Below are 27,826 nucleotides of genomic sequence, written 5' to 3' on the forward strand. Positions count from 1 at the left end.
ACCATATTTGAAAGGCTTGGAATATCGAACGATTTCGGCCAAGGACGAGAAGGTAGCTCGTTTTTGGCTAGAAAACCAAGCTGTAAAGAACATGTAGCCGTCTCAGATGAAAATCCGATGTTCCTGCTGAAGGCGTGAATCTCACTGACTCTTTTAGCTGTGGCTAAGCAAACCAGGAAAATAGTCTTTAAAGTGAGATCTTTAAAGGAGGCTGATTGTAGTGGCTCGAACCTTTCTGACATAAGGAATCTTAGTACCACGTCTAAATTCCAACCAGGTGTAGCCAAACGACGCTCCTTCGTGGTCTCAAAAGACTTAAGGAGGTCCTGTAGATCTTTGTTGTTGGAAAGATCTAAGCCTCTGTGACGGAAGACTGATGCCAACATGCTTCTGTAACCTTTGATAGTGGGAGCTGAAAGAGATCTTTCTTTCCTCAGGTATAATAGGAAGTCAGCTATTTGGGTTACAGAGGTACTGGTCGAGGATATTGATACTGACTTGCACCAGTTTCGGAAGACTTCCCACTTCGACTGGTAGACTCTAAGAGTGGATGTCCTCCTTGCTCTAGCAATCGCCCTGGCTGCCTCCTTCGAAAAGCCTCTAGCTCTAGAGAGTCTTTCGATAGTCTGAAGGCAGTCAGACGAAGAGCGTGGAGGCCTTGGTGTACCTTCTTTACGTGTGGCTGACGTAGAAGGTCCACTCTTAGAGGAAGAGTTCTGGGAACGTCCACCAGCCATTGAAGTACCTCGGTGAACCATTCTCTCGCGGGCCAGAGGGGAGCAACTAACGTCAACCTTGTCCCTTCGTGAGAGGCAAACTTCTGCAGTACCTTGTTGACAATTTTGAACGGGGGAATGCATAAAGGTCTAGATGTGACCAATCCAGTAGAAAGGCATCTATATGAACTGCTGCTGGGTCCGGGATTGGTGAGCAATATATTGGGAGCCTCTTGGTCATCGAGGTTGCGAAGAGATCTATGGTAGGCTGGCCCCATGTGGCCCACAGTCTCTTGCACACATCCTTGTGTAGGGTCCATTCTGTTGGAATGATTTGACCCTTCCGACTGAGGCAATCTGCCATGACATTCAAGTTGCCTTGGATGAACCTCGTTACTAGGGAAAGGTTTAGATCTTTTGACCAGGTGAGGAGGTCCCTTGCGATCTCGTACAACGTCATAGAATGGGTCCCTCCTTGCTTGGAGATGTACACCAAGGCCGTGGTGTTGTCCGAGTTCACCTCCACCACTTTGCCTTGAAGGAGGGACTTGAAGCTTTTCAAGGCCAGATGAACTGCCAGTAGCTCCTTGCAGTTGATATGTAACGTTCTTTGATTCGAGTTCCAAGTTCCCGAGCATTCCTGACCGTCTAATGTCGCACCCCAGCCCGTGTCCGATGCGTCCGAGAAGAGAACGTGGTTGGGGGTCTGAACAGCCAGGGGCAGACCCTCTCTGAGGCTGATACTGTCCTTCCACCAAGTCAGGGACGACTTCATCTTCTCGGAAATGGGGATCGAGACCGCTTCTAGCGTCTTGTCCTTTTTCCAGTAAACGGCTAGGTGAAATTGAAGGGGACGGAGGTGTAGTCTCCCTAACGAAACAAACTGTTCCAGGGATGAAAGCGTCCCTATCAGACTCATCCACTGTCTGACTGAACATCGTTCCTTCTTTAGCATGTTCTGGATGCATACCTGGGCTTGACTTGTTCTGGGGGCCGACGGAAAAGCCCGAAAAGCTTGACTGTGAATCTCCATCCCTAAATACACAATAGTTTGGGATGGGACCAGTTGAGACTTTTCCATATTGACCAGGAGACCCAATTCCTTGATCAGATCTAGAGTCCACTTTAGATTCTCCAGACAGCGACGACTGGAAGAAGCTCTTAGAAGCCAGTCGTCCAAATAGAGGGAGGCTCTGATATCCGCTAAATGCAGGAATTTGGCAATATTCCTCATCAGCCTCGTAAACACAAGAGGAGCTGTGCTTAGGCCAAAGCACAGGGCTTGAAATTGGTAGACAACCTTTTCGTAAATAAATCTCAGAAAAGGTTGGGATTCTGGGTGGATGGGGACGTGAAAGTATGCGTCCCTTAGGTCTAAAGAGACCATCCAGTCTTCCTTCCTGACCGCTGCTAGAACGGACTTTGTGGTCTCCATGGCGAACGTCTGCTTTGTGACAAAGACATTCAGCGCACTGACGTCTAGCACCGGCCTCCACCCTCCTGTCTTCTTTACCACTAAGAAGAGACGGTTGTAGAAGCCCGGGGATTGATGGTCCCGGACTTTGACTACCGCTCCCTTTTCTAGTAAGAGAGACACCTCCTGCTTCAAAGCTCGTCTCTTGTCTTCCTCTCTGTACCTGGGAGAGAGATCGATGGGAGACGTTGCTAGAGGGGGTTTGCGTACAAACGGGATCTTGTACCCTTCTCTGAGCAACTTCACAGATTGTGCATCTGCGCCTCTTTTCTCCCAGGTCTGCCAGAAGTTCTTGAGTCTGGCTCCCACTGCTGTCTGAAGAAGGTGGCAGTCAGACTCTGCCTTTAAAGGACTTGGTACCTTTCTTCTTCCCACGTCTCCCTTCGGCACGAGCACCTCCTCTGCTGGAGGCTCTGCCACGAAAGGGCGGAATGAATCTGGACGCTGGAGTGTCCATCCTGGGTCTTGACAAGGTAGGCAAAGGGGTGGCTTTGCGGGCAGAGGACGCAACCAGGTCATGGGTGTCCTTCTGAATCAAGGAGGCAGCAATCTCCTTAATCAAGTCCTCTGGGAAAAGGCACTTTGAGAGAGGAGCAAAAAGAAGTTCCGATCTCTGACATGGTGTTACTCCAGCTGACAGGAAAGAGCAAAGGTTCTCCCGTTTCTTGAGGACCCCGGATACGAACGAAGCCGCAAGCTCACTAGATCCGTCACGTATGGCCTTGTCCATGCAGGACATTATGAGCAAGGAAGATTCCTTGTCAGACGGGGAGATCTTCCTGCTCAAAGCTCCGAGACACCAGTCCAAAAAGTTAAAGACCTCGAAGGCTCTAAACACTCCTTTCAACAGATGGTCTAGGTCCGAAGGAGACCAGCATATCTTAGAGCGTCTCATGGCTAGCCTGCGGGGAGAGTCTACTAGACTTGAGAAGTCGCCCTGGGCAGAGGCAGGAACTCCCAAGCCGAGAACTTCTCCCGTGGCATACCAGACGCTCGATCTGGAAGAGAGTTTCGCAGGGGGAAACGTAAATGCTGTCTTCCCTAGGTTCTTTTTGGACTGCATCCAATCTCCTAAAACTCGTAAAGCTCTCTTGGACGAGCGGGCGAGGACGAGTTTCGTAAAGGCAGGCGCGGATGACTGCGTGCCTAAAGCAAACTCTGACGGAGGAGAGCGTGGAGCCGCAGACACAAACTGATCCGGATACATCTCTTTGAACAGAGCAAGAACTTTTCTAAAGTCCAAAGAGGGTTGCGTGGTCTTGGGTTCGTCAAGGTCCGTATGTGGGTCATCAATGTGTGCAGCGTCGTCATCATCAGAGAGTCCATCATCTGAGAATTGAGGAGGAAGCGGCAAAGGAGTAGGAATCGGCTGGTCAGCTGAGTCCGGCAGCACGGGTGCACGCGTGACTGAACCGGACGCAACGTCATGGAACTGTTGCCCAGTCTGTGAACTGGCAACAACCATAGCAGCGCGGGGACGCAAAGCGTCTACTCCAGACTGTCTAGTCTGATGTGGGCGAGTAGAGGTAACCACACTGGGTTGCGGAGGTTGACGCACCGCGTCAAAACAAAACAACTTAGGCTGTTGTTGTACCTCGCGAACGTCAACGGAAGGTTCTGTGCGTCGCTGAACGTCAACATGCGGCTGGCAGGGTACACTGGAACGCATGGGTGGCGGGACTCTCTCAGCTGGAGTGCGGCAGAAGGTCGCCTCAGCGTCCACCGGACGCACAACCGTGGGTGGTTGTAGGCTAGAGGTTGGTGCAGCGTCAACCTTCTTCGCACGAAAGTCCTGCATCAATGACGTTAACTGAGACTGTATGGTCTGCAGTAAAGACCACTTAGGGTCTACAGGAGCAGGTGCGGCAACAGACGGTGTTACTGCCTGATGCGGTACCGCTTTGCCTCTCTTAGGAGGTGAGCAGTCGTCGGAAGACTGCAGCGAGTCCGAACTGACCCAGTGGCTACAACTGGTTCGTTGGACTTGCGCGGAAGGGACCGACTTGCGCTTAAGAGGCCGCGAGACCTTGGTCCATGGTTTCTTACGAGAAACCTCTTCCGCAGACGAGGAATAAATGGGCTCTCTCGTCTTTGTGTGGGTGGGGCGATCTTGGGTAGATACGCCCGAAACCAAGGAGGGAACGTCTGTTCGCTGATTAAAGCCTCTCGAACCCTTTGGTCGTACGACATTGCTTCTCCCCTGGGCTTGGGAGCTTGCAAGAGGTCCCGGACTGGGAGGACGACAGGCACGAACAGACGAACCCTCAAGCGCAACACTATCCACAACACTACCACTCACTTTATCACTACCCACTGCACTCTTACACTTCAGCTCCTTGACGTCTGCCATGAGCTGGTTACGGTCACTAGCCAAGGACTCGACTCTCTCACCCAGAGCTTGGATGGCACGCATCATATCTGCCATCGAAGGTTCTTGAGTGCTAGAAGGGGGATCAGGAGCAACCACTACAGGGGAAGGAATAGGTTGTGGGGCATGAGGAGAGGAAAATTCAACGGAGCGAGATGAACTTCTCCTGACTCTATCTCTCTCTAGCCTACGTGTATATTTCTGGAATTCGATAAAATCGAATTCCGAAAGCCCAACGCATTCCTCACATCGATCTTCCAATTGACAGGTTTTATCCCAACAATTGGAACAAACGGTGTGAGGATCGATAGAGGCCTTCGGAAGACGCCTTGAACAGTCCCTAGCATTACACTTCCCGAATTTAGGGACTTGAGAAGGGTCAGCCATTTTGAATTAGTCAAAGGGGAATTCAAAAACTATCCAAAGTCATCAACAAATAATCCGATATCAACAAAAGAATGCAAGGATGTATTGAAGATAAAGCCTGCAAAGCGAAAGCTCAAAACTAGAAACGTGTACTTCACCAAAAAGTTGTGAAAACCAATCCAGTTAGCAACAGCGAATTTAGTAGGTCTTGCCGGTGGCACGACAGAGAGAAAATTGAGTTCTGTGTTTACATTGAGTACTGAGTACCTGCACGACAGATGGCGCTGTTGAAGTACACCCCCTACCTGCATAGCGATCGCTGGCGGATTTTGAACGTAGAGTTTTCTGTCGAGCAGCAGAGCTGCAGCTTATATAATCACCGGCTAAGTTTAATATTGAAAAATATATATATATATATATATATATATATATATATATATATATATATATATATATACAGTATATATATAATTCAAATGTGTTTGGATTACTACTTTTTTTTACATATATACAGCACATATATAGATGTTTGCTTTGTGTGTGCATACGTACTATTCATATACAGTACAGTATTCATACTGTACATACATTCACTTGGTATATACATACAGTATACTGTATGTTTGTATCCCAGTATGTATATTTCTGTTTTTGTGTACAGTATTTATGTATAGTATTTTAGTAGCCTACATATGCAACATAATGGTGTAAGACTGGATTCTTTATACTGTACATTTAGCTGGTAGAGTCATGCAGTACTACTGTTACTGTTTTCAAAGTACAGTAAAGAAATAATCAATGAGATTATTGTTATTGGTAACATTTTCATTTTATCAATCCATGGTGTGATCTCATTACTTGATAGATAGGTGAATAGCTCTCTGAATCTAATTGGATCCAAATCTGATATATTTCTGCAATTACAGCATTATTTTAATACCGCCCATGATAACATGGGACGTATCAAATGCCATGAGGTTAATGTCAGAAACGATAATTTTGTGACCTACATTGACACACACAAATTCCTTATCTTAGACACAAAAATGTCACAATATTGGGAATAAATCGTGGGTACTATATTTACAACTTCTAATCTACTGATATTTTAAAGAAACGAAAGCTACCAACCTTCTACAACAAGAACTGCAACTACTGCACACGGAGCTAGCTTCCTTCGAATACAGGGCTATCAGCCTTTAGATAAAATCCTAACAATTTCATACGGGGCTGCACACCTTTAGAAACAGGAATGATAACATTATTATGTAAGACAACCAGCCTTTTGAAATGTCATTGCTGAATATGCCACCAGCTTTTGAATGCAGGTTACCAATTATCAATAACAGGGCTGCCATTCATATGATTAAATAATGGGAAAACCCAAAGGATTGATAATGTCACAATAATATTGCAATTGTTAATGATGTTATCTGGGATTAGGGGCCTCCACACATTTCCACCTTCAGGAATCATAAGTGTGAAGTCACTTGTTCTGTTGTGTGTGCTCACAATGGTCAGTATTTTGCTTATAAGGTAAGGTGTTTACTATTCCAAAAAGCTTTTCTTCAAGTCAACAGTCGCTCTCTGCATTATAAATATACGTGTTTCTGTGTTCAAATATACGATTATGGAACCACAACAACAAAGAAAACAAAAGCTGCAAACTATATTTTCAATTAAACTGTGTGAAATAATGCCATAAATGAAAAAAAATTACTAAAGTAAATGAAATGTAAATTTACTAAAGGTCAACTTTTGCTTTAAGAAATTCATTTAACATGATTGCATTGAAGCTAAACCTTACAATTTTTATTCTAATTTTAAAGAATGAGAAAGCAAAGATTAACTCTTTTATTATTAACAACATAAGTTGTCACTCTTGAATATACTTATTCAGAAAATTTTCCTTAGTCACCAGATATTCATCTTTTAGACTGTAAAATGTCTGAATCATTATGTTCAAAGCAATTCTAAGATGCTTCTCTTTAAAAATCCTTTTAAGAAATTTTTAATTTATTCATAAATTATTCATCTCTAAAAATATCCTCGATTTTTGCTACGATAAATTTTGACATGAAATACAGTACGTAATGTTTGATCATTAATATACAGCAAATAGCACATAGAATTAACTTACAACTGTCTCTTTAGATGTAACTAGATGCTGAAGAATAGCTGTACAGTATACACTTATACAATTAGCAATTACACTTCTCAAAGTAAAATGAACTAAAGACATGAGTACAGTACAAAGAACCATGTTATTAATTGTTAAACTCATTATATTAACAATTACTGTATTAATTTAATTAAAACTAAATCCCCAATGAAATGCAACACTTACTGTAAAAGTGCTCAGACATTCTCTTTACTAATCAGATAACTAAACAATATGCTTTAGAAATTAATCAATAAAGCATCATACCACAAAGTTTGCTAGTTTTCAGCCAAAGAGTAATCAGACTACAAACGGTATCATCTGGTCCTTTTGGTTACTGCTGATGACACCAATACTGCGATCCCAAACCAAGAAAAATTGTAAAAGGAATTAAAAAAAAAAACAAAAAAAAAAACAGTACAGTACCAACTATAAATGGCATCAGCTTGTCCCTTTGGTTACTACTGATGACACCAATGCTGACAAAGAACACCAAACCAAGAAAAATTGTAAAAGAAATTGGAAAAAAACACTACTGTACATACCTAAATCCACATCTTTTAAGAGGATATTACAGTACCCATGATCCACAGCTATTGCACCTTACTTGTAAGAATCAAATTAGATATATAAGCTATAAATATGTTCAACAACTTTCACATTATTCAGCGCTAAGGATATAACAATTCTGGATACACTTACCATTCTTTGAGAGCCAGAAATGCACAAGGAGATGCAGTTTTAGACACACCACAAGATAAGTTTTTAGTCAAAGACTTGCCTAAGGCCAGTAATATTTCTATAAACATGCTCTATGATCATGGATTCGTTATCTTAATAATAAAGATAGTACTACAGAATGATGTTATTGTGTGGAAAGAGTACATTTGATTATTCAATAGTTATCAGATCAGTATTATTTTTATATTTGTAACAAAGAAAAGAGTCTTGGCATACACTCGCACCTCTTTCCTGCAAGTAAAGGTGTTGAATAAAAAAAATTTATGTTTTAAATGTACCTTGTCCTAGCGACCTATAAGAAAACTCATCTCCAATTTGTAATTCTTAAAATTGGTCCATCTACATGGTAATTCACTTGTAATCTTACATGCGTGTAATAATTTTTCAGCAGTTACCATATAGTACCAGTTAAAAGGTTGTGTACATTCTATATAACATCTGAATATCCACAGCATTTGTAGCCTCCAAAATAGTTCTTTACTTAATGACATTTATTTTGCTTAATTCAATCAAAGGTCCTTCTAGCCTACCAAAATCACCATAGCAGCTATCAAGTGGCCTTTTATAATATTTTATATAATAATACCAGCAATCTGTGAAACGGAAAGATTATTTAAAACTTTACAAATTAATAACAGACGATATGTTGTCCATTTACAGTTTTGAGAAAAATGTTATATGCTTATCCAAAGAAGCACATAAGCATACTGGCAGGTTATTAATGCTTGAAGATCTGCGTCTTCAAATCAATTACAGTACATCTAACCATCATAAATCTTTCTGCATGTACTCTATCTTTACTTGATTTCTATTGCTGACTGACGAAAGGATTTAAGAGTACTCTGCATGGCAAAACAATTGGATGAATACAAAAGTAACAGCAATAGAATAGACAAATATTAAACATGATCGTATAGTTTGCTTTGATATAGACATCTGTCATTCACTGTGCTTCATTTCAATTGCCAGTTGCATTACACTGAAATAGTTTTAGTAGTGGAGTATTCTAAGAGAATTTCAAAATGGTTAAGCATTTTTGACCACTGAAAATATGAGAACTATGATATCCCTATACTTTAGGTTGAATTAGCATAAAGTTGTCTTTAATTCAAAAGAACATAGATTGGTCTGCTTTTTCAGGATCATGGTATACAACCTTCAACACCAAATCAAATAAGACCTTTTTGTCTCCTTTCCTTTTTCTTTCCCAATGCTGCAGGAGACAGACTCTGACGAAAAGTGGGTAAACTTCACAGTTCCTGGAACGACATCCTCATCAATGTACCATTCCAAGGAACATACACTAACAGACTTGGAACCCGGAGCATCTTATTACGTTCAAATCTCCGCCAAGAATGAATTTGGTTCTAGTGACATTAACGAAACATTTGCTTTCACAACGTTTGACCCAGGTGAGACTTCCGCGCAGCCATACATATTGTTGTATCAAATTTCATAAAAAATTTCTTTTGGGCAAATTCCAACAAGTAATCAACATGCATCACTTAATAAGAAGTATTCTAAGCGCTGTATCGCTAAAGGGTTAATAATTAAAAAGGGATTACCTTACCAGCAATCTAATAAGAGAGATTTGGCTTACATGGCTCTCAGAGTGCTTAAATATTGTATTTTAATTCTTGCTTTACTATTTTCATAATTGGTCAGTGATGAAGATTTGCTCCAATTAAAATTGCCTTTGTATTTACTGTGTATCTTGCTTGCTATACATAATCATTTGTATCCATCGTGAAATTTTAAACGTGAATTGTAATGTAAAATCCACAAAATTAATTTGTATAAAAAGCATTAAATTTTTTGTCAATAATGACATTTTGAATATGTAATTTCATAAGACTGCAATTGTGTTTCATGTTATCTGGTGGCATGCAATTGTAATTTTTCTGAAAATGAAAAATTTTACATGTACATTTACAGTACATGCTGTGAATCCATTTAGCATTACACATACTCACGAGAAACAAAAGTTGTGTACATATCAACACCCAAGCACATGGGGTTCCAATTGTAGGAAAACAGCATGTAAAGTTTTAAACCTCTAAAGGATACAAATAAAATTAACTTTTTATTTTTTAGCTTAGGTCTAATCTATTTCACAATTAGAAAACAATTTTTCTGTGGGCATTTTATGTAAAACTTATTATAAGTACAATTTCCAAGGGACCATCATTGTTCAAGCATTATAAATTATCTTGTCACACTGTTGAATTTTCTTATTTCTTATGTTGTAAGGGCTAATTCATCATTACTTGAACCTTAGAAATACCTCAAACTCGTGTGTATGTGTCTGTATGTATGTTCGTATGCCTGTCTCTCTTTGAGAGCACGTTGTGCATTCAGAAATCCCAGTATGTTTCCCTAGTGCTGCATCTTCACACAGACACAAAAAAGCTACTACAGTGTTCCCAATGTAGCATGAAGCAATTTTTGTATTATAGTGTATCTCTCTTTTGTAGTTCCCAATCAAAGTCAAATTATATTTCAGTGATTTGTAGTGTCACCTTCCCTTGTTTAATTTTTGGAAATAATAGTTCTTTTTTCAGCTTAAATCACAGATTTTCAATTTGTCCACTGCCCTTTACCAATGAAAACAGACCATAACGAGTACTGTACTGTATTGTGATGCAAGTTCAACTATTTGGAACTTTGCCTTAGATGTTCATAATTTTAAGTAGAGCTGCTTTCACTACGTGCATGAATAATTATGGTCTTTTGTTTCATCACTGAGATTTGTTTGTATGATACCACACGATCATGCATACGTCTAAATATCATCGTTAAATGTCTTGAATAACGAAGTCCTTCGACGTAGACCAAATCCTCAGAAAAATTTGTGTGCATGCACACATCCTGCACATCTTTCAGTTTTGTGTATCGCATGAATCCTTTGTTTCCTAGTTGGCACAGACCCTCCTGATGACCTTCTCCATGAGGAGGTAATTCCCAACACCGACCAATATCAAGACGTAGTTTCAGAGGTGGGTGGAGTCACAGAGTCGCAAGCCCCGCCTCTCCCTGAAGTGGACATTGCTACAGCCCAATCATCTATCATCAGTCCTACCGACAACATGACAGAAATGGAGGAAATATTCCAAGAAATCTTCAAGGAAAATGAAATCCCACCAGCAGGTAGCCACACCTCTACTGATACATAGAACGAAAGAAAAAAATATCCATACTCTTCACCATGTGATTCAAAGGCTACTGTTGCTATGGCCTCTATGACTAAATTCAAATCTTTCCCCTAAAAAGAGCTAGCCAAAGGGAACTGGTTTGTTTAATGTCAGTTTTGTTGATCACTGTGCTCCCCCGCAAAGAACACAAAAATGGTAGAGTATTTTAATGTTACTGTATTCCAGTACATATTGTAAATATGGTAAGTATAAAGAGCTTTAAAATATGACTTGCCTTTCATATGATAGGTTGCAGAAATGTTCATATAGCTGTTTTCCTCAAAATTTTTCTACGTTTTCTCAAAGTATGATTGGGTAATGACTGAATGTATGATGGTTTGGAATGAACAGAGTAAATTGATGCCAATGAATATTCAGTATACAGTACTTAGCATCAGCATCTTTCATTTATGTAGTCCAATAATCAACCATAATTCTCTGGAAAAAAAAAAAAACTTATTTTAGGAAAAACAAAGCAGAAAAGCATTTATAGTAGAAATACAATTTCTGATGATCATTGAAGGCAATAAGATGTAAACCATCTGTAAAAGTAGAGAGATAAACTCAATAATACTGTCATCCACTGATTGATTGATTTTGAGTTTCTCATGAACATGTCTGGAGCAGATAGGAACTAATAGATGCTGCATATCACTCAAAATTATCTAGAGGGATATTTGAAAGCAGTGAAACAAACCTAAACAAAAAATGCCTCATATATACAACAAAGCTATAAATGTCAGCATAACGATTGCAGTTTTGCAAGAGCCCGTGTTTGGCCGCAAGTGCCAGACAATCTAAACGCAAGCAAGCAACTGTCAGCCAGAGTATGACATATGGAAATTCATTAAGGCACCTCTGATCAAGGCTTACCTATGCTTTGCAATTAACCTATAGGGATTACCTTTGAACTACTACCAACTGTTTGAGCTAAACTCGTATTTCTAGTGGGTGGAATGTAATAGCCTCTAGAAAATATATTACCTTTGAATGCAATCCACATGAATAAAGAATACCATAAATAATTCTATAACACCAAGAACTTTCTATCGCTTCTATAAAGAAAGATGGAGAGCCTCCATTACGTACTTTACTAATTTATTGTACCAAAACTAAATTGGTGTGGGGATGAAAGTCTCCCTAAGAGCATATTATAAGCTCTATAAAAGCTGTACTCAAATAGGTAGAATGAAATCTCAAAAAAAAAAAAAAAAAATCATGTTTATCAAAAGTTATAATCTGCACTGAAATATAGAAATGCTTCCTGCATGTGAGGTTACAGTGGCAAAGCAGAGAAACTCCCCCAAAAAAAAGAGAGAGAGAGAGAGAGAGAGAGAGAGAGAGAGAGAGAGAGAGAGAGAGAGAGAGAGAGAGAGAGAGAGAGAGAGAGAGAGAGAGAATTTTCTGTATTTTTTTATTTACTTGACACAGTTATTCAACAAAATGTCCATTCATTCAGGGATCATGAAGCCTCAATTTCCTGTAGATTACCTCATTATATGCCCAGACATGCAAGCAGTCTATACGTGCCAATATATCTATTGGTTGTGACCTTAAACTTTGCCAGGACACCTTTTGACCTTTGTAAGGACAGACAGTACTATCCTGGAACTGATTATATGTGGCTAAACATAACTAATCCTACGAGAACAACGTTCAGTAAAATCTCACACTGCTCACAGCTCATAATCCCTTTTCAGAAAGGTCTGCATTGCCTTCTCTCCAAAAGTGGAATTTGACATGAAAAAAGATCTTGTAACAGAGCCTCAAATACACTTCAAAAACTCCAATGACTGACTAAAAAGCCATCTGTACTGTGGACGAGATGACATTTTTTGGGGAGGAATAGGATGCGGAACGATCCAAGGCTAAGCCAATTTGGAGTATAATGCCCTCTTAAGGATCTCAGGAAGCACAAGAATAAGTAGTTGTGAATCACCAAAAAAAAAAATCATTGAACATGTTTGGATTACAGTACTTGGCAAAGAGCTGTACAATACCCATGCCTCATATCATGAAATGCTCCCAGAGACAAACTAAAAATCTATAAACTGAAATAAAGAGAAGGCATTTGATTTCACACAAGAAAAGAGCTTTCCTGGTTTTGGAACTTCTTTTACAACATTCAAGAATGCATCAAGGGACTCTCCTGGGAGGACCCTTTAACTTTCGGCACTATTTAATCCAAAATTTGGATTCAAAGGATTCACAAATAAAAACGAATGCCATTATTAGAAGCTGAGATAAAAAAAAAAAACTTTTGAGTTAAATGATCATAAGGCATTCTGGTATAGCAAACCACCTTTTATTGAAACTGTATGCTGTAAAAATGTGAATGTACCTACTCTAGATGCATTTATGTATTTCTTCCACTAAAGAGAAAAACCAAACTGTTTTTGTAAGAATAAGCTTACTAGTTGCTATACTATAAAATACTATGCAAAATTCAACCCTCAAAATGAAATATACCCCAGTTAAATCTTAACATACAATGTATGAAGAGGATATAATTTATCCTTTAAAGCTCTCATAATATTTAATCCTACAATACTAATGATTGCAAAGAAAGTATATTTGTTTTAATATTCTAAATAAAAAAAATTATCTGAATAAAATAACCTAATTTCCAATCAAGGTGTTAAATAATTTACAATTTGAAAAGAAATAAACTAAACACACTACAACAATTTTTTCAGTGTGAATTCACATACAGTATGCACTTGATCGTAATGTCGAAAGTTTGAATATAAACGGACAAAGCCATAAAGTCTCTTTCCATATTAGTTACCATAGTGAGCCTAATAACTAATTTCCTCATTTGCTTGCAGTTATCACTACTTACCATCATTCAAATCCAAACAAGAAGCTAAAGTACTGTACAACAACAAATACAAAAATTGTCCTAAAAAAAGAGAATATTTTGTTATATGCAATGACTTTTTCACAATTTTAGGTCTTTTAATTGTATTGCTCATGTTAGTTGAAAATGCATTTTAATGATCATGTACAGAAAAGGTAAGACATAGAATTATTGTTTTGAGTCCACATGGCAATGCATTTATCCAACTATTTCATAAAAAATTCTGAATTCATTCTTTTGCAGTGGATAAAATTCTAAATATGTGCAGTATCAAGCTTCAAAAATATTCATCTTGTTTTCTTTTTTATGATTCCTTTCATCTACATATATACTTTTACATTGAATTGCATATGCTTAGTTTTTCTTGTTAGTAAATATTAAATTTTGAAATATTTTGTAACAAAATGTTTATGAAAGGTAATGGGAATGAAACTTGCAGGAAAAACCTTATAATATTTTGTTTTCATTATTAATCACGAAATACCTACTTCCATGACAGAAAAAGCATCGGTGTCAGACGGTACCTCAGAAACCTTCAGTTTAACACCAAGAGAAAAGCGAGCTCAGATGGTTGCGTTAGTAACTGCTATAAGTTTATCATCTTTTTTCTTTTAATTTGCTGTGAGGTAAGTTGATTTTTTTTTTTGAAACATATTCCTTTTTTTTTATATTTAGTAGTGTATTAGCAAGTAAAAAAGTTTCCATTAGCTTTCTGGCAATTAAATTCCTGTAGCCTTATTAGAAGAATTATTATTAGATTACCCAACATTCTATTGAAAGAGTTCTGTTTGCAATGATTAATAAATATAAACTGTTCAGAACATTGCCTATCTTTATGATTGTATACAGAAATTTGAGTCTTTTCTAACTGCTTGACTTATATCTAAATGTATTCATCCTTTTTCCTTTGCCATCCATCAGGGATCTGCACAAGTAAGCTATTTTTCTCAAAGTTTATATTTTACTCTTCACACAATCCTACACAGTAAGCGCATGGAGCTGCTTAATTTTACTCCTTTAGGATACTTGTCTATTCATTATCTCATCCTACAGAATATAGCACTGTACTATATAGCAAAGTGGTAAGAAACATGTTATTTTTATTAGTAAAATAAATTTTTGAATATACTTACCCGATAATCATGTAGCTGTCAACTCCGTTGCCCGACAGAATTCTATGGAGGGATACGCCAGCTATCACAATACTAGAAGGGGGTGTACTTACCAGCGCCACCTGTGGCCAGGTACTCAAGTACTTCTTGTTGACACCTCCTCAATTATTCCTCGGTCCACTGGTTCTCTCTGGGGAGGAAGGGAGGGTCGATTAAATCATGATTATCGGGTAAGTATATTCAAAAATTTATTTTACTAATAAAAATAACATTTTTCAATATTAAACTTACCCGATAATCATGTAGCTGATTCACACCCAGGGAGGTGGGTGAAAACCAGTGTACAAGATTAAAGGATAGCTAAGTATCCCATATTTCATATAACAGTTATCTCAAATAACAATGAAATAATAAGTACCTGGTAAGGAAGTCGAATAGAACCGTTACTCTGCCTCTTTATTTAAAGTTCGTCTTCCTTACTGAGCGCAGCGTTCCTCTTGGAGGCTGAATCAACCCAAAGGTGCCAAAGTACACGGGGTTGCAACCCCTACTAAAGGACCTCTACCAAACCTTTAACCCAGGCGCTTCTCAAGAATGAATAGACCACCCGCCAAATCAAAGGATGCGGAAGGCTTCTTAGCCTACCGTAACAACCATAAAAACAACAATAAAAGTATTCAAGAGAAAGGTTAAAAAAGGTTATGGGATTAAGGGAATGTAGTGGCTGAGCCCTCACCTACTACTGCACTCGCTGCTACGAATGGTCCCAGGGTGTAGCAGTTCTCGTAAAGAGACTGGACATCTTTCAGATAAAATGATGCAAACACTGACTTGCTCCTCCAATAGGTTGCATCCATTATGCTCTGCAGAGAACGGTTTTTATTAAAGGCCATCGAAGTAGCTACGGCTCTTACTTCGTGGGTCCTTACCTTCAGCAATGCAAGGTCTTCCTCCTTTAAGTGAGAATGTGCTTCTCTGATCAGAAGCCTTATATAATACGAAAGCCCATTCTTGGACATGGGTCTCGAAGGTTTCTTGATGGCACACCATAAAGCTTCTGACTGTCCTCGAATAGGTTTAGACCTCTTAAGATAATATTTGAGAGCTCTGACAGGGCAAAGAACTCTCTCTAGTTCGTTACCTACCATGTTGGAGAGGCTAGGTATTTCGAACGATCTAGGCCAAGGACGTGAAGGAAGTTCGTTCTTTGCTAGGAATCCAAGCTGAAAAGAACATGTTGCAGATTCGGTTGTGAAACCAATGTTCTTGCTGAAGGCATGAACCTCACTGACTCTCTTAGCTGTTGCAAGGCAAACGAGAAAAAGAGTCTTGAGGGTAAGGTCCTTGAAGGAAGCTGACTGGAGAGGTTCGAACCTAGATGACATAAGGAACCTTAAGACTACGTCTAGATTCCAGCCTGGAGTGGAAAGACGACGTTCTTTAGACGTCTCAAAAGACTTAAGAATGTCTTGAAGGTCCTTGTTAGAAGACAGGTCCAAACCTCTGTGGCGGAGAACTGAAGCCAACATACTCCTATATCCTTTAATCGTAGGTGCTGAAAGGGATCTCTCATTCCTAAGATGTAGAAGGAAGTCAGCTATTTGGGTCACAGAGGTATTGGTGGAGGATATTGACTTGGCTCTACACCAGCTTCGGAAGACCTCCCACTTAGACTGGTAGACTCTACGAGTGGAAACCCTTCTTGCTCTGGCAATCGCACTGGCTGCCTCCTTCGAAAAGCCTCTAGCTCTAGCGAATCTTTCGACAGTCTGAAGGCAGTCAGCCGAAGAGCGTGGAGGTTTGGGTGCAACCTGTCTACGTGAGGTTGACGTAGAAGGTCCACTCTTAGAGGTAGAGTCCTGGGGAAGTCGACTAGCCATTGAAGTACCTCTGTGAACCATTCTCTTGCAGGCCAAAGGGGAGCAACCAGCGTCAGCCGTGTCCCTTCGTGCGAGACGAATTTCTGCAGAACTTTGTTTATTATCTTGAACGGTGGGAATGCGTACAGGTCGAGATGGGACCAGTTCAGTAGAAAAGCATCCACATGAACTGCTGCAGGGTCTGGAACAGGGGAACAATACAGCGGAAGTCTCTTGGTTATGGAGGTGGCAAACAGATCTATGGTAGGTTGACCCCACAAGGTCCAAAGTCTGTTGCACACACTCTTGTGGAGGGTCCATTCCGTGGGAATGACCTGATTCCTTCTGCTTAGGCGATCCGCTGAGACGTTCATATCGCCCTGAATGAACCTCGTGACCAGAGTGAGGTTTAGACCTCTTGACCAAATGAGGAGGTCCCTTGCGATCTCGTATAGGCTCCTCGAATGGGTCCCTCCTTGCTTGGAGATGTAAGCCAAGGCTGTGGTATTGTCTGAGTTCACCTCCACCACTTTGCCTAGCAGGAGGGACTTGAAGTTCAACAGGGCTAGATGAACTGCTAGCAGCTCCTTGCAGTTGATGTGGAGTAAACCTTGTTCCTCGTTCCACGTTCCCGAGCATTCCCGTCCGTCCAAGGTTGCACCCCAGCCCGAGTCCGAAGCATCTGAGAAGAGATGAAGATTGGGGGTCTGAATGGTCAACGATAGACCCTCCCTGAGAAGGAGGTTGTGCTTCCACCACAGGAGAGTGGTCTTCATCTCTTGGTTGATAGGGATAGAGACTGCTTCAAGAGTCGAACTCTTGTCCCAATGAGCTGCAAGATGGAATTGAAGAGGGCGGAGGTGGAGTCTCCCTAGCTCGACAAACAGGGCCAGTGATGAGAGGGTCCCTGTGAGACTCATCCACTGTCTCACTGAGCAACTGCTCCTCTTCAGCATGCTCATGATGCACTCTAGGGCCTGGCTTATCCTGGGGGCCGATGGAAAAGCCCGAAAATCCTGACTCCGAATCTCCATTCCCAGGTACACAATGGATTGGGAGGGAATGAGTTGAGACTTCTCTATATTGACTAATAGACCTAGGTCTCTGATTAAGTCTAAAGTCCAATTGAGATTCTCCAGACAACGACGACTCGTGGAGGCTCTCAACAGCCAGTCGTCTAGGTAGAGGGAGGCTCTGATGTTCGACAAGTGTAGGAATTTTGCTATATTCCTCATCAGATGAGTAAAGACCATAGGAGCTGTGCTTAGGCCAAAACACAGGGCTTGGAATTGGTAGACAACCTTTCCAAAAACGAATCTCAGGAAAGGTTGGGAGTCTGGATGAATAGGAACGTGAAAGTATGCATCTTTCAAGTCCAACGAGACCATCCAGTCCTCCTGTCTGACCGCTGCTAAGACCGACTTGGTCGTCTCCATCGTGAACGTCTGCTTGGTGACATACTCGTTGAGAGCGCTGACGTCCAGCACCGGTCTCCAACCTCCTGTCTTCTTGGCCACAAGAAAGAGACGGTTGTAGAAGCCCGGGGATTGATGGTCCCGGACTATAACCACTGCCTTCTTCTGCACAAGTAGCGACACCTCCTGGTGCAAAGCTAGCCTCTTGTCCTCTTCTTTGTAGTTGGGAGAGAGGTTGATGGGCGATGTGGTCAGAGGTGGTTTGAGGCAGAATGGAATCCTGTAACCGTTCCTCAGCCAACTGACAGACTGGGCGTCTGCACCTCTCTTCTCCCAGGCTCGCCAGAAGATCTTGAGTCTGGCTCCTACTGCTGTCTGGAGATGCGGAGAGTCAGTTTTTTCCTTTAGATGTCCTGGATCCTTTCCTAGACTTGCTCCTGTGAGAGTCTGGACGGGAGCTTCCTCGGCTGGGGGCTCTACCACGAAAGGGCGGTATGAACCTCGTAGCAGGGGTATCAGCCACTGGGGAGCGATAAGTCTTGGGGACTGAGGTAGCAACCTTAGACTTACGAGCCGATGAGGCTACAAGATCGTGTGTATCTTTTTGTATCAGGGCAGCAGACAAGTCCTTAACCAGCTCTTCGGGGAAGAGGAACTTCGAGAGCGGAGCAAAAAGGAGTTGTGACCGTTGGCAAGGTGTAATGCTGGCGGAAAGGAAGGTACACAGTTGTTCCCTTTTCTTCAACACCCCTGATACAAACATCGACGCTAGCTCACCCGATCCATCTCTAATGGCCTTATCCATGCAGGACATTAAAAGCATGGCAGAATCTTTGTCCGCAGGAGAGGTCTTCTTGCTGAGGGCCCCCAGGCACCAGTCGAGAAAGTTGAACATTTCAAATGCTCTAAACATTCCTTTCAGTAAGTGATCCAGGTCTGAGAAGGTCCAACAAACCTTAGAGCGCCTCATAGCAGTTCTCCGAGGCGAGTCTACCAGACTTGAGAAGTCAGCCTGGGCAGAGGCAGGTACTCCCAAGCCTGGTGCTTCCCCTGTGGCATACCAAACGCTCGCTTTCGAAGTGAGCTTCGTTGGAGGGAACATGAAGGAAGTCTTGCCAAGGTGTTGCTTAGACTGCAGCCACTCCCCTAAGATCCTTAAAGCCCTCTTAGAGGATCTAGCTAGGACTAGCTTAGTATAGGTGGACTTAGCTTGTTGTACGCCCAGCGAAAACTCAGATGGTGGAGAGCGGGGAATAGCAGAGACAAAGTGGTCTGGGTAAACCTCCCTAAGTAGAGCCAAGACCTTACGAAAATCAATAGACTGTGGAGAAAGCTTGGATTCATCCACATCTGATGAGGGATCCAGGTGTGCCTCCTCATCATCCGAAGCCTCATCACCAGAGTGTAGCGAAGAGATCGGACAAGAATGCTGAACTGCAGAGTCAGAACGAGAAGGAACAATAATAGTGGTTTCCTCTTCAAGTGTCTGTTGAGGGAAAACCTGAGGCTCAGACTGCAAAGGCTGAATAACAGACGAAGCAGAAGGAAGGCGCATGGGTGGAGGAGGCTGACTCCTAGCATGAGTGGTTGAACCCAAGGATAGCGCTTGCTGAGCGGTTGGAGGAAGCGGAGTAGCAAGTTCCTGTTCCTGTGGTATGAGCGGAGCATGATGAGGTTGAGGCTGCGCAGAACAAGGTAAATGTCTCGCAAGCTGAGGCTCCTGAGGCGCAAGGCCAAGGTGTAGTGGTGCTTGCCTGGTGGAGGGTTGAGCTCGCTGCAGCGAGAGCTGAGGAGACTGACTCATGGACGGGAGAGGTTGTTGTACCTCAACCGAGAGTTGCACCGCTGGTGGAGCAGCAAGGGGAGGCGGAGGAAGAGAGGTATAATCCTCCTGATCCCATAGCAAAGGTTGCCTTAACAAAGGCGGAGGCTGAACACCACTGGGAACAGCAAACTCAGAATGTGGCTCAACATCGTACGCCTGGCAGGTACTGCGATCAGGCGGAGCGAGCGCAGGCGGAGCGAACGCAGGCGGAGCGAGAGCAGGCGGAGGGAGTGTAGGCGGAGGCGGAGGTGCAACACTCTCAGCCCGACACTCACGCATCAAGTCCGAAAGCTGTGCTTGCATGGACTGAAGAAGAGTCCACTTGGGATCGGCAGAAACGACAGCAGACTGAGGAAAAGCCTTAACAGTCGAGCTCTGTTGTGGCAGAACCTTACTCCTCTTGGGCGGAGTGCAGTCGACAGATGACTGAGGCGAGTCAGAGCTGAGCCAATGACTGCAACCTGGCTGAGCACTCGCGGACTGGACTCTGCGTTTAAGCGGTCTCGAGACCTGAGACCAACGTTTCTTCCCAGACAGTTGATCAGCGGACGAGATAAAGACGGGCTCAATCGTCTGCAGGTGGGAGTGACGGTCTTTGGAAGACACGCCCGCAACCACCGAGGATACTTCTGTGCGCCTAACAAGGCCTGCCGAACCCTTATGCCCTTCGACATTGCTTCTCCCCTGGGCTTGGGAGCTTGCAAGAGGTCCCGGACTGGGAGGACGACTGGCTCGCACAGAAATATCCTCACGCACCACACTGGCACTGACACTAGCACTTGGCACTGCACTGACACTAGCACTCGTCACAGCACTGGCACTAATTCCACCCACTGCACTCTTGACCTTAAGTTCCTTTACTTCGGCCATCAGAGACTTATGGTCACTTACCACTGACTCTACTTTATCGCCTAAGGCCTGAATAGCACGCAAAACAACAGACATATCAGGCGGAGGGCAAACAGTAGGTTCGGGGGTAGCCACTACAGGGGTAGGAAAAGGTAGGGGATCATGAGGTGAGGAAAACAGTGAAGAGTGAGAAGAACTCCTCCTAACTCTACCTCTCTCTAACTTAGTTGAATATTTCAAAAGACGGACAAATTCCAATTCCGAAAGTCCGGCGCATTCCTCACATCGATTTTCTAACTGACAGGGTCTGTCTCTACAGTCAGAACAAGCGGTGTGAGGATCTACCGAGGCCTTCGGAATACGCCTATTGCAAGACCTACATCGTCTATGGGAGGGAGCTTGCGAAATGTCAGACATCTTGAATCCAAAGTGTAAGTCAAAGGGGGTTCCAAAATCAAGCAAAAATTCGTTAACCGTTAATCAGGACTATATAAAAGCTATCTAGCTAATATAAGAAGGTTTCCAGTAAAGCGACAGCCGTTAATCTGAGAGAATACTCCACCAATTAGCCGTGAAAATACTCGAAGACCATAAGCGTATCCCAGAACGTCTTGCCGGAAGCACAACAGAGGAATAATTGAGGAGGTGTCAACAAGAAGTACTTGAGTACCTGGCCACAGGTGGCGCTGGTAAGTACACCCCCTTCTAGTATTGTGATAGCTGGCGTATCCCTCCATAGAATTCTGTCGGGCAACGGAGTTGACAGCTACATGATTATCGGGTAAGTTTAATATTGAAAAAGAATCTTAAGTGGTAAGAAACAGAATCTTAATAATAAAATATATTTTGATACCTCTCAGTCACATTCCTTATACTTTACATATACCGGTATATATTGACTCATTGGGGTAATTCAAATTAAAAGTAATCAGTTATGTCACCTAGTGGGTCGGGAAGTCTGGTAAAACTTGCTGGTATGAGACTGATGTCTCACCAGGTAAATACTGAAATGCAATTAGCACTTAGGTTCTGACTGGGCATAGGGTATTTATATGACACCACTTGAAACATCTTAAAGTGGTACAACATGCATGCATGGTACTCTAACTTGTTTGTGACTCATACAAGGGGATGTTGGTGTTGTTGATGTTGTTATTACTTGTTAAGCTACAACACTAGTTGGAAAAGCAGGATGCTATATGCCCACGGCTCCAACAGGGAAAATAGCCTAGTGAGGAAAGGAAACAAGGAAAAATAAAATATTTTAAGAACAGTAACCATATTAAAATAAATATTTCCTTTATAAACTATAAAAAACTTTAACAAAACAAGAGGAAGAGGAATAAGATAGAATAGTGTGCCCGAGTGTACCCTCAAGCAAAAGAACTCTAACCCAAAACATTGGAAGACCATGGTACAGAGGTTATGGCACTACCCAAGACTAGAGAATAGTGGTTTGATTTTGGAGTGTCCTTCTCTTAGAAGAGCTGCTTACCATAGCTAGTCTCTCTTCTACCCTCACCAAGAGGAAAGGGACCACTGAACAATGAAAGTGCAGTAACCCCTTGGGTGAAGAAGAATTGTTTGGTAATCTCAGTGTTGTCAGGTGTCTGAAGAAAAAGAAGAATTTGTAAAGAATAGGCCAGACTATTTGGTGTATGTATAGGCAAAGGGAAAATGAACCGTAACCAAAGAAAAGGATTCAATTTAATAATCTGGCCAGTCAAAGGACCCCATAACTCTCTAGCGGTGGTATCACAACGGGTGGATGTGCCATGGCCAACCTATTACCTACAACAGATAGAAGAAAGGGCACACTGACCAGGTCCCTCAGTAGAAATATTAACAGGCTTCTAGCATCTTCTCCAGAGTTTTTCTCTTATGAGATGATCATCAGACTTGTTAATTTTTTTTCTCCCCTATACTGTAAACTCATTATCGAGCTTTTTACTTGCAGACAGTTGTCCTTTATGGTATATGAATCTACTCAGTTATTGCTCTGGTATTACTCTTTGGAGACAACACAGTACATTACCCTTACAAAGTGAGTAAAAAACCTACTTTTGAGGGAAAACCCTCCCTCCTACCAAGCTTCATGTAGGAAAGGGGGATATTCGATTCTCACTCTGCCTATAGAAGATGGCAGCTTGGCATAAGTTAAGAGTGCAAGTAGCATTGTCTCCAGATTAATAATGATTCTTAGTGATGATGTGTCATCAGTTGTCAGATGATTTCAGCTTTGGAGGTGTTGTGACAAGTTCAATAGTGCTTGAGTTCTTGGGTCTCTCCTATGCACACTGGGTCCATGATTTTCACATCGAAACCCTGGCCCTAGAGCAGGCGATGCAATATTTCTTTGGTAATTTGTCGTACTGGATTTCCTGTTCTAGCCTTTAACAAGAAAGCATTCGGAGACCATACAGCACCTCTCCAAGAGTATGGTTTTCCCCAATCAACTTTTTTGTTGTATGTCCAAATGTCATGATTAGTACATATAAGCAATGTGACCTTGAGGTAATAATTATAGAAACTTTACTAATTACTACTGTAAACGAGTACCTATAGTTATAATTCATATAGTTCCAACTGGATAATTATCAAAACCATAAAAAAAATGCTTAAAATCATTTCTCCTGGTAACTCATGACTATAATAATTTCAAAATGATGGTCTATGAATTATGTTTTAACAAATAAATCACCGCTGAAAAAATCTGAAGCACATGACTAATCTATGGTGTGATAAAATAAAGAAAATACTGTATTTTGTTATGATATCTTCAATACAATACTATAGTAATAATGATCTTGCCAGGCTGAGTGACATCCACAAATTAAAACTTACCTTTCATTTGGGCGAGAATTATTCACATAAAGACCTCCATATACCATGAACTTTCTGATTATACACTATGATTCAAGACGACATGTTCTTGTCAAGTTTCAAATACAACATCTGGACAGACTTCCTTTATTAGTATGGGTCACCAATGCAAAGAGTACATCTGGGTTTTATGGTACACTGGATACATTACAATCCTAAAAAAAAAACCAGATCAACTTTGATGATTGGGATAGCTTTCTTCCTCTCTGTGTAGCTCTTGATGGCTATTTTTTTTTTTCTTTTCGCATTGACAATATAAATGAGCTATTAATAATACAAAGGTTTCATAACTACTCTGGTTTCAAACTGCTATGTATAACTGAAAACTTTCATGGCAAATTTTATTTCAGACAGCAAATTTCTATACAACCATTTTTAACTGTGCTGTTTAAAAAAATGCATTATGTTCAATGACTCTGTATTAAGAATGAAATTGAACATTATAGAAATTCATGGTTTTAAGAGATTACGGTACATTAGGGGCACACAGCAGAACAATAGTCACTACTTCAACTGTACTATATAGTATCTGTCTAAACTTCAAATTTAAACAAATGAAATAAAATAAAATTAACACATTTTTCAAATGCCATAAATCAAAATTTTCTATTTCTTAACATAGGATGGTGATAAAATCAGAGATATGAATCAAGCGACGTACAAGCTTTACTGAAAATAACTAAAATGGGTTTTCAAATGTCAGTATTCATTTGTTTTCATAAGAAATAAACACATCATCATATAATGTACCTTCAAATGTAAGTCTCAAATCTTATCTCATGAAACTAAGCTTAATTTCCCTTTTTTCTTTTAGGTTGTGAGGCGAATAGCCTTTATCCCAGGCTTAGAGATGTACTTGGGTGACAGCGATCTCGCCATTGAATGAAAAAAATAATAATACCTCAGAAGCCTAGGTATTGCTGGTCCTGTCTATCAACTACGAAGAAATGTATCAAGGTTCTGATAGTATTTGGGACGGGTAGAATTACCTTTGACCTAAGAGAAACTGCCTGGAAGTCTGTGTATCTAACTCTACCCTTGACCTGAAAAGAATGCATTATAACTTTCACAGCATTTGCAAGTCTCAGGCTTGCCTATGACTCAAAAAACAATATTCCAGATCCATGGAAATATCAAAGTAAATAGGCAGGCCTATGACTAAGGACAATATATCAGTGCCATGACAGTTCAAGGGAATAGTTAAAATAAATGCATCAAGGCTTTGGCAGCTCTTAGGCATAGGTAAAAGAAATGCATCAGACCCTTGATAATACTTTGGTATAGGTAAAGGAAATACACCAAGGCCCTGTCAATATTCAGCTGAGCCCTAGAGTAAAGTAGTCCTACTTGCAACTGGAAAAGAATGACAAGAATGAAAGTCAATCCCCACCAATCACAGGGAACTGGTTCCGAGCATATTGAAAAAATAAGTGAATGAGCAGGTCTCCGTTGATTTTAAGCCACTCCCTGGTCCTTCCAAGTCAAACAGCATAATATGATCATGGTTCATGAAAATCTTTTCTTATAAGTCACACCACAGATTAACAATGTTTATTATTGGTATGATGTACACTATACACGATGTATGAGCAAATTGTGCAATGAAATCACAATAAGGAGCTACTTGCACTATACAGTATATTATATTCACGGTACTATCTCTCCTTGTAGTAAAAGTAAGCATCCCCAAATCTTTCTCATCTCAATTTTTTCTTTTGTCTCCGAGTAACAAAAAAAATTCTTTTCACTTTAAAATCATTTTTGATTTTCAATAGCACTATAAACTCTTATTCCTTATTACATTAATTCCCTTGGTATTCTATGTTGTACTAAATTTCAGTACTGTATAGGAGATCTCTTAAGATATTTTAAATCTTATAAAATTTTTCTTACTCCTCAAAACTTAAATACTGTATTCGAGACATAAATATTATAGTAGGACTTAAAAATTACGATGTACTACCCCATGGATGACATGGTACTGCTTATAATAAATATTAGGCAAGATTTTATAAGAAATACAACAAAGCCCAAAACAACATTATGTGCAGTGAGATCTGTTACTGGAGGAGCAAATATCCGTGTATCATTATTTATGCTCAAGTAGTCATTAAAAAATTGAAATACTTTCAAAATTTTCATTACAAATGCTCAAGTTAGGTACAACTCCACTGAAAAAGTATATAATTGGGTAGTCACTACTGTACCACAGACAAAAAATTATTCCTGATCCAAAGACCAAGAAAATTAAGATATGTATCAAGAAGGGAGTATTTAATAGTATTAATGAATAATTTGATAAGCTCTTAATAGTGTAGTAGACATTTATAGAAAGACAAATCTAAAGGAGATGAAAGAGAAGCTGTGTCATGAGAGGAGGGTTGGAACCCTTTCTAGTTGGAGATTCAATTGAACATGGCAAATCAGATCACTTCAAATCAAACATTAATATTCTTTAGAAATAATATCCCATAGTTCTTTCAATATTCTCACTGAAACAATTAACTATACACCCAACCACTCCACTGGCCTTTGGATCTGATTACAACCAACTGCCGCTCATACTAAGCCTTTTCATACCTTTCTTGCTCTACGTCAATCCAATCATTAATGTGTGTCTTAAAGAATCAGTAAATTTACAAGGATTTCAAGTACAGGTAATTTGTATTTTAGTGAAATAAGTATAAAGGATATACTGTATAGCATAACAATAAAACATTTATACCAAGTACTCAACTCTTATCAAAATTAATAAGACAAAAAATATTTATAAGCTTTTCAAGGAGATTTTATGTGCAAAAAGTGAGTTAATATGAATGAAACAATACATCTTAAGGAAAAGGTTGATATAGAATGACTTGCAAAAAACCATGTGCTGCAATGAATGGATCTGCGGGAGTGCAATTTATTTTTAAAACTGTAAAAGACTAAGCAAGAAAAAGACTACTAGCATTACTAATACAACACATGCTCTTCAAGCATAATTTTTGAACTATTGCTTTCGAGTGGAATAATCCTTTAACAGTACAATTACACCATTTAAAAATTCATACACAATAAATCATTACTAATAGGTGCCAAAATCATATTTATCACTTAAAATTTTCTTCTACTATTTGATTATCACACATTTCTTTGCATAGATGTACATATCAAGATCTGCAGTTAGCAATGTGATAATATTGCCACCTAATACCTCTCCTAATATCCATGAAAGTGACAGTCTGTGCTCAGGTGAACCATATATACCCAGAGTTATCAAGACAAAGTATCCTTGTGCATAGTGTAACATATCCTTCACATGTAAGTATTAAATATAGACTTCCATATACCTTTTTTTTCAAGTGAACAACTTTTAAAATTAGCCTCTTGTACAATACTGTAAAAAGTTATTTCATTCCACTTCACTACCAGAACTCATGTAAGACTAGTATGTTTGTGAAAAGTGATGAGGGAAAGGAGCAGATACAGTAGCTACAATCCAAGAGAGGAAACTTCTTAAAAGGGAGGAGGGAAACCCTCATCTGTTCACTCTAGAAAGCCATGGACTAATAGTATGTTCTCTCACATTCTACATAGCATAGTTAGAATAAAGATATTTCATATTTCTTTTGTCTGTGTAAAAATCAACTGTGATTTGTGTAGTTGTTAGTTCTTTAGTAATGTCCTATGATAATGTAATGATTACCATTATAAATAAAAAAACTGGTGTAAATTAATTCTTGTAAGAATCCTTGTTTTATTTCATTTTCAATTCTTAGGATATTCTAATTGAAATTTCATAGATTATCTTTAGTTACATGTGATTAAAACTGTATGTAAACTAGGTCTGGCAACCTAGGTTCTCTTAAGGTAGAACCCTAGAACCCATACGAGACACCAAAGTAACTCATTCGGATCATTTGTTACTTCTCTAAGTGAAGACACTGTAAATAATGAAAATCTGGAATCGGTGATTGATGGATTTTGAGATTTGCTAAAAAGTCAGGAACCAAAGATGAAATGA

The 27,826-nt window shown here is 40.3% G+C and overlaps 1 protein-coding gene across 5 annotated transcripts in view; it reads left to right on the top strand.

Moving 5' to 3' along the window:
* Positions 1–27,534, top strand: part of LOC137617234 (protein amalgam-like) — a 170,347-nt gene extending 142,813 nt beyond the window's left edge. For 2 of the 5 annotated variants that reach the window (XM_068347180.1, XM_068347181.1), the window contains exons 10-13: positions 9,046–9,238; positions 10,743–10,973; positions 14,377–14,503; positions 24,635–27,534. In XM_068347180.1, coding sequence (XP_068203281.1) covers positions 9,046–9,238; positions 10,743–10,973; positions 14,377–14,492 — 540 coding nt within the window. In that variant the 3' untranslated portion in view covers positions 14,493–14,503; positions 24,635–27,534. The remainder of the gene's footprint in view (positions 1–9,045; positions 9,239–10,742; positions 10,974–14,376; positions 14,504–24,634) is intronic. The other 3 variants (XM_068347182.1, XM_068347183.1, XM_068347184.1) reach the window with 3 other exon arrangements.
* Positions 27,535–27,826: the final 292 nt, after the last annotated feature.

Source organism: Palaemon carinicauda, chromosome 23, assembly GCF_036898095.1.
Source record: "Palaemon carinicauda isolate YSFRI2023 chromosome 23, ASM3689809v2, whole genome shotgun sequence".
NCBI classification, from domain to species: domain Eukaryota; kingdom Metazoa; phylum Arthropoda; class Malacostraca; order Decapoda; family Palaemonidae; genus Palaemon; species Palaemon carinicauda.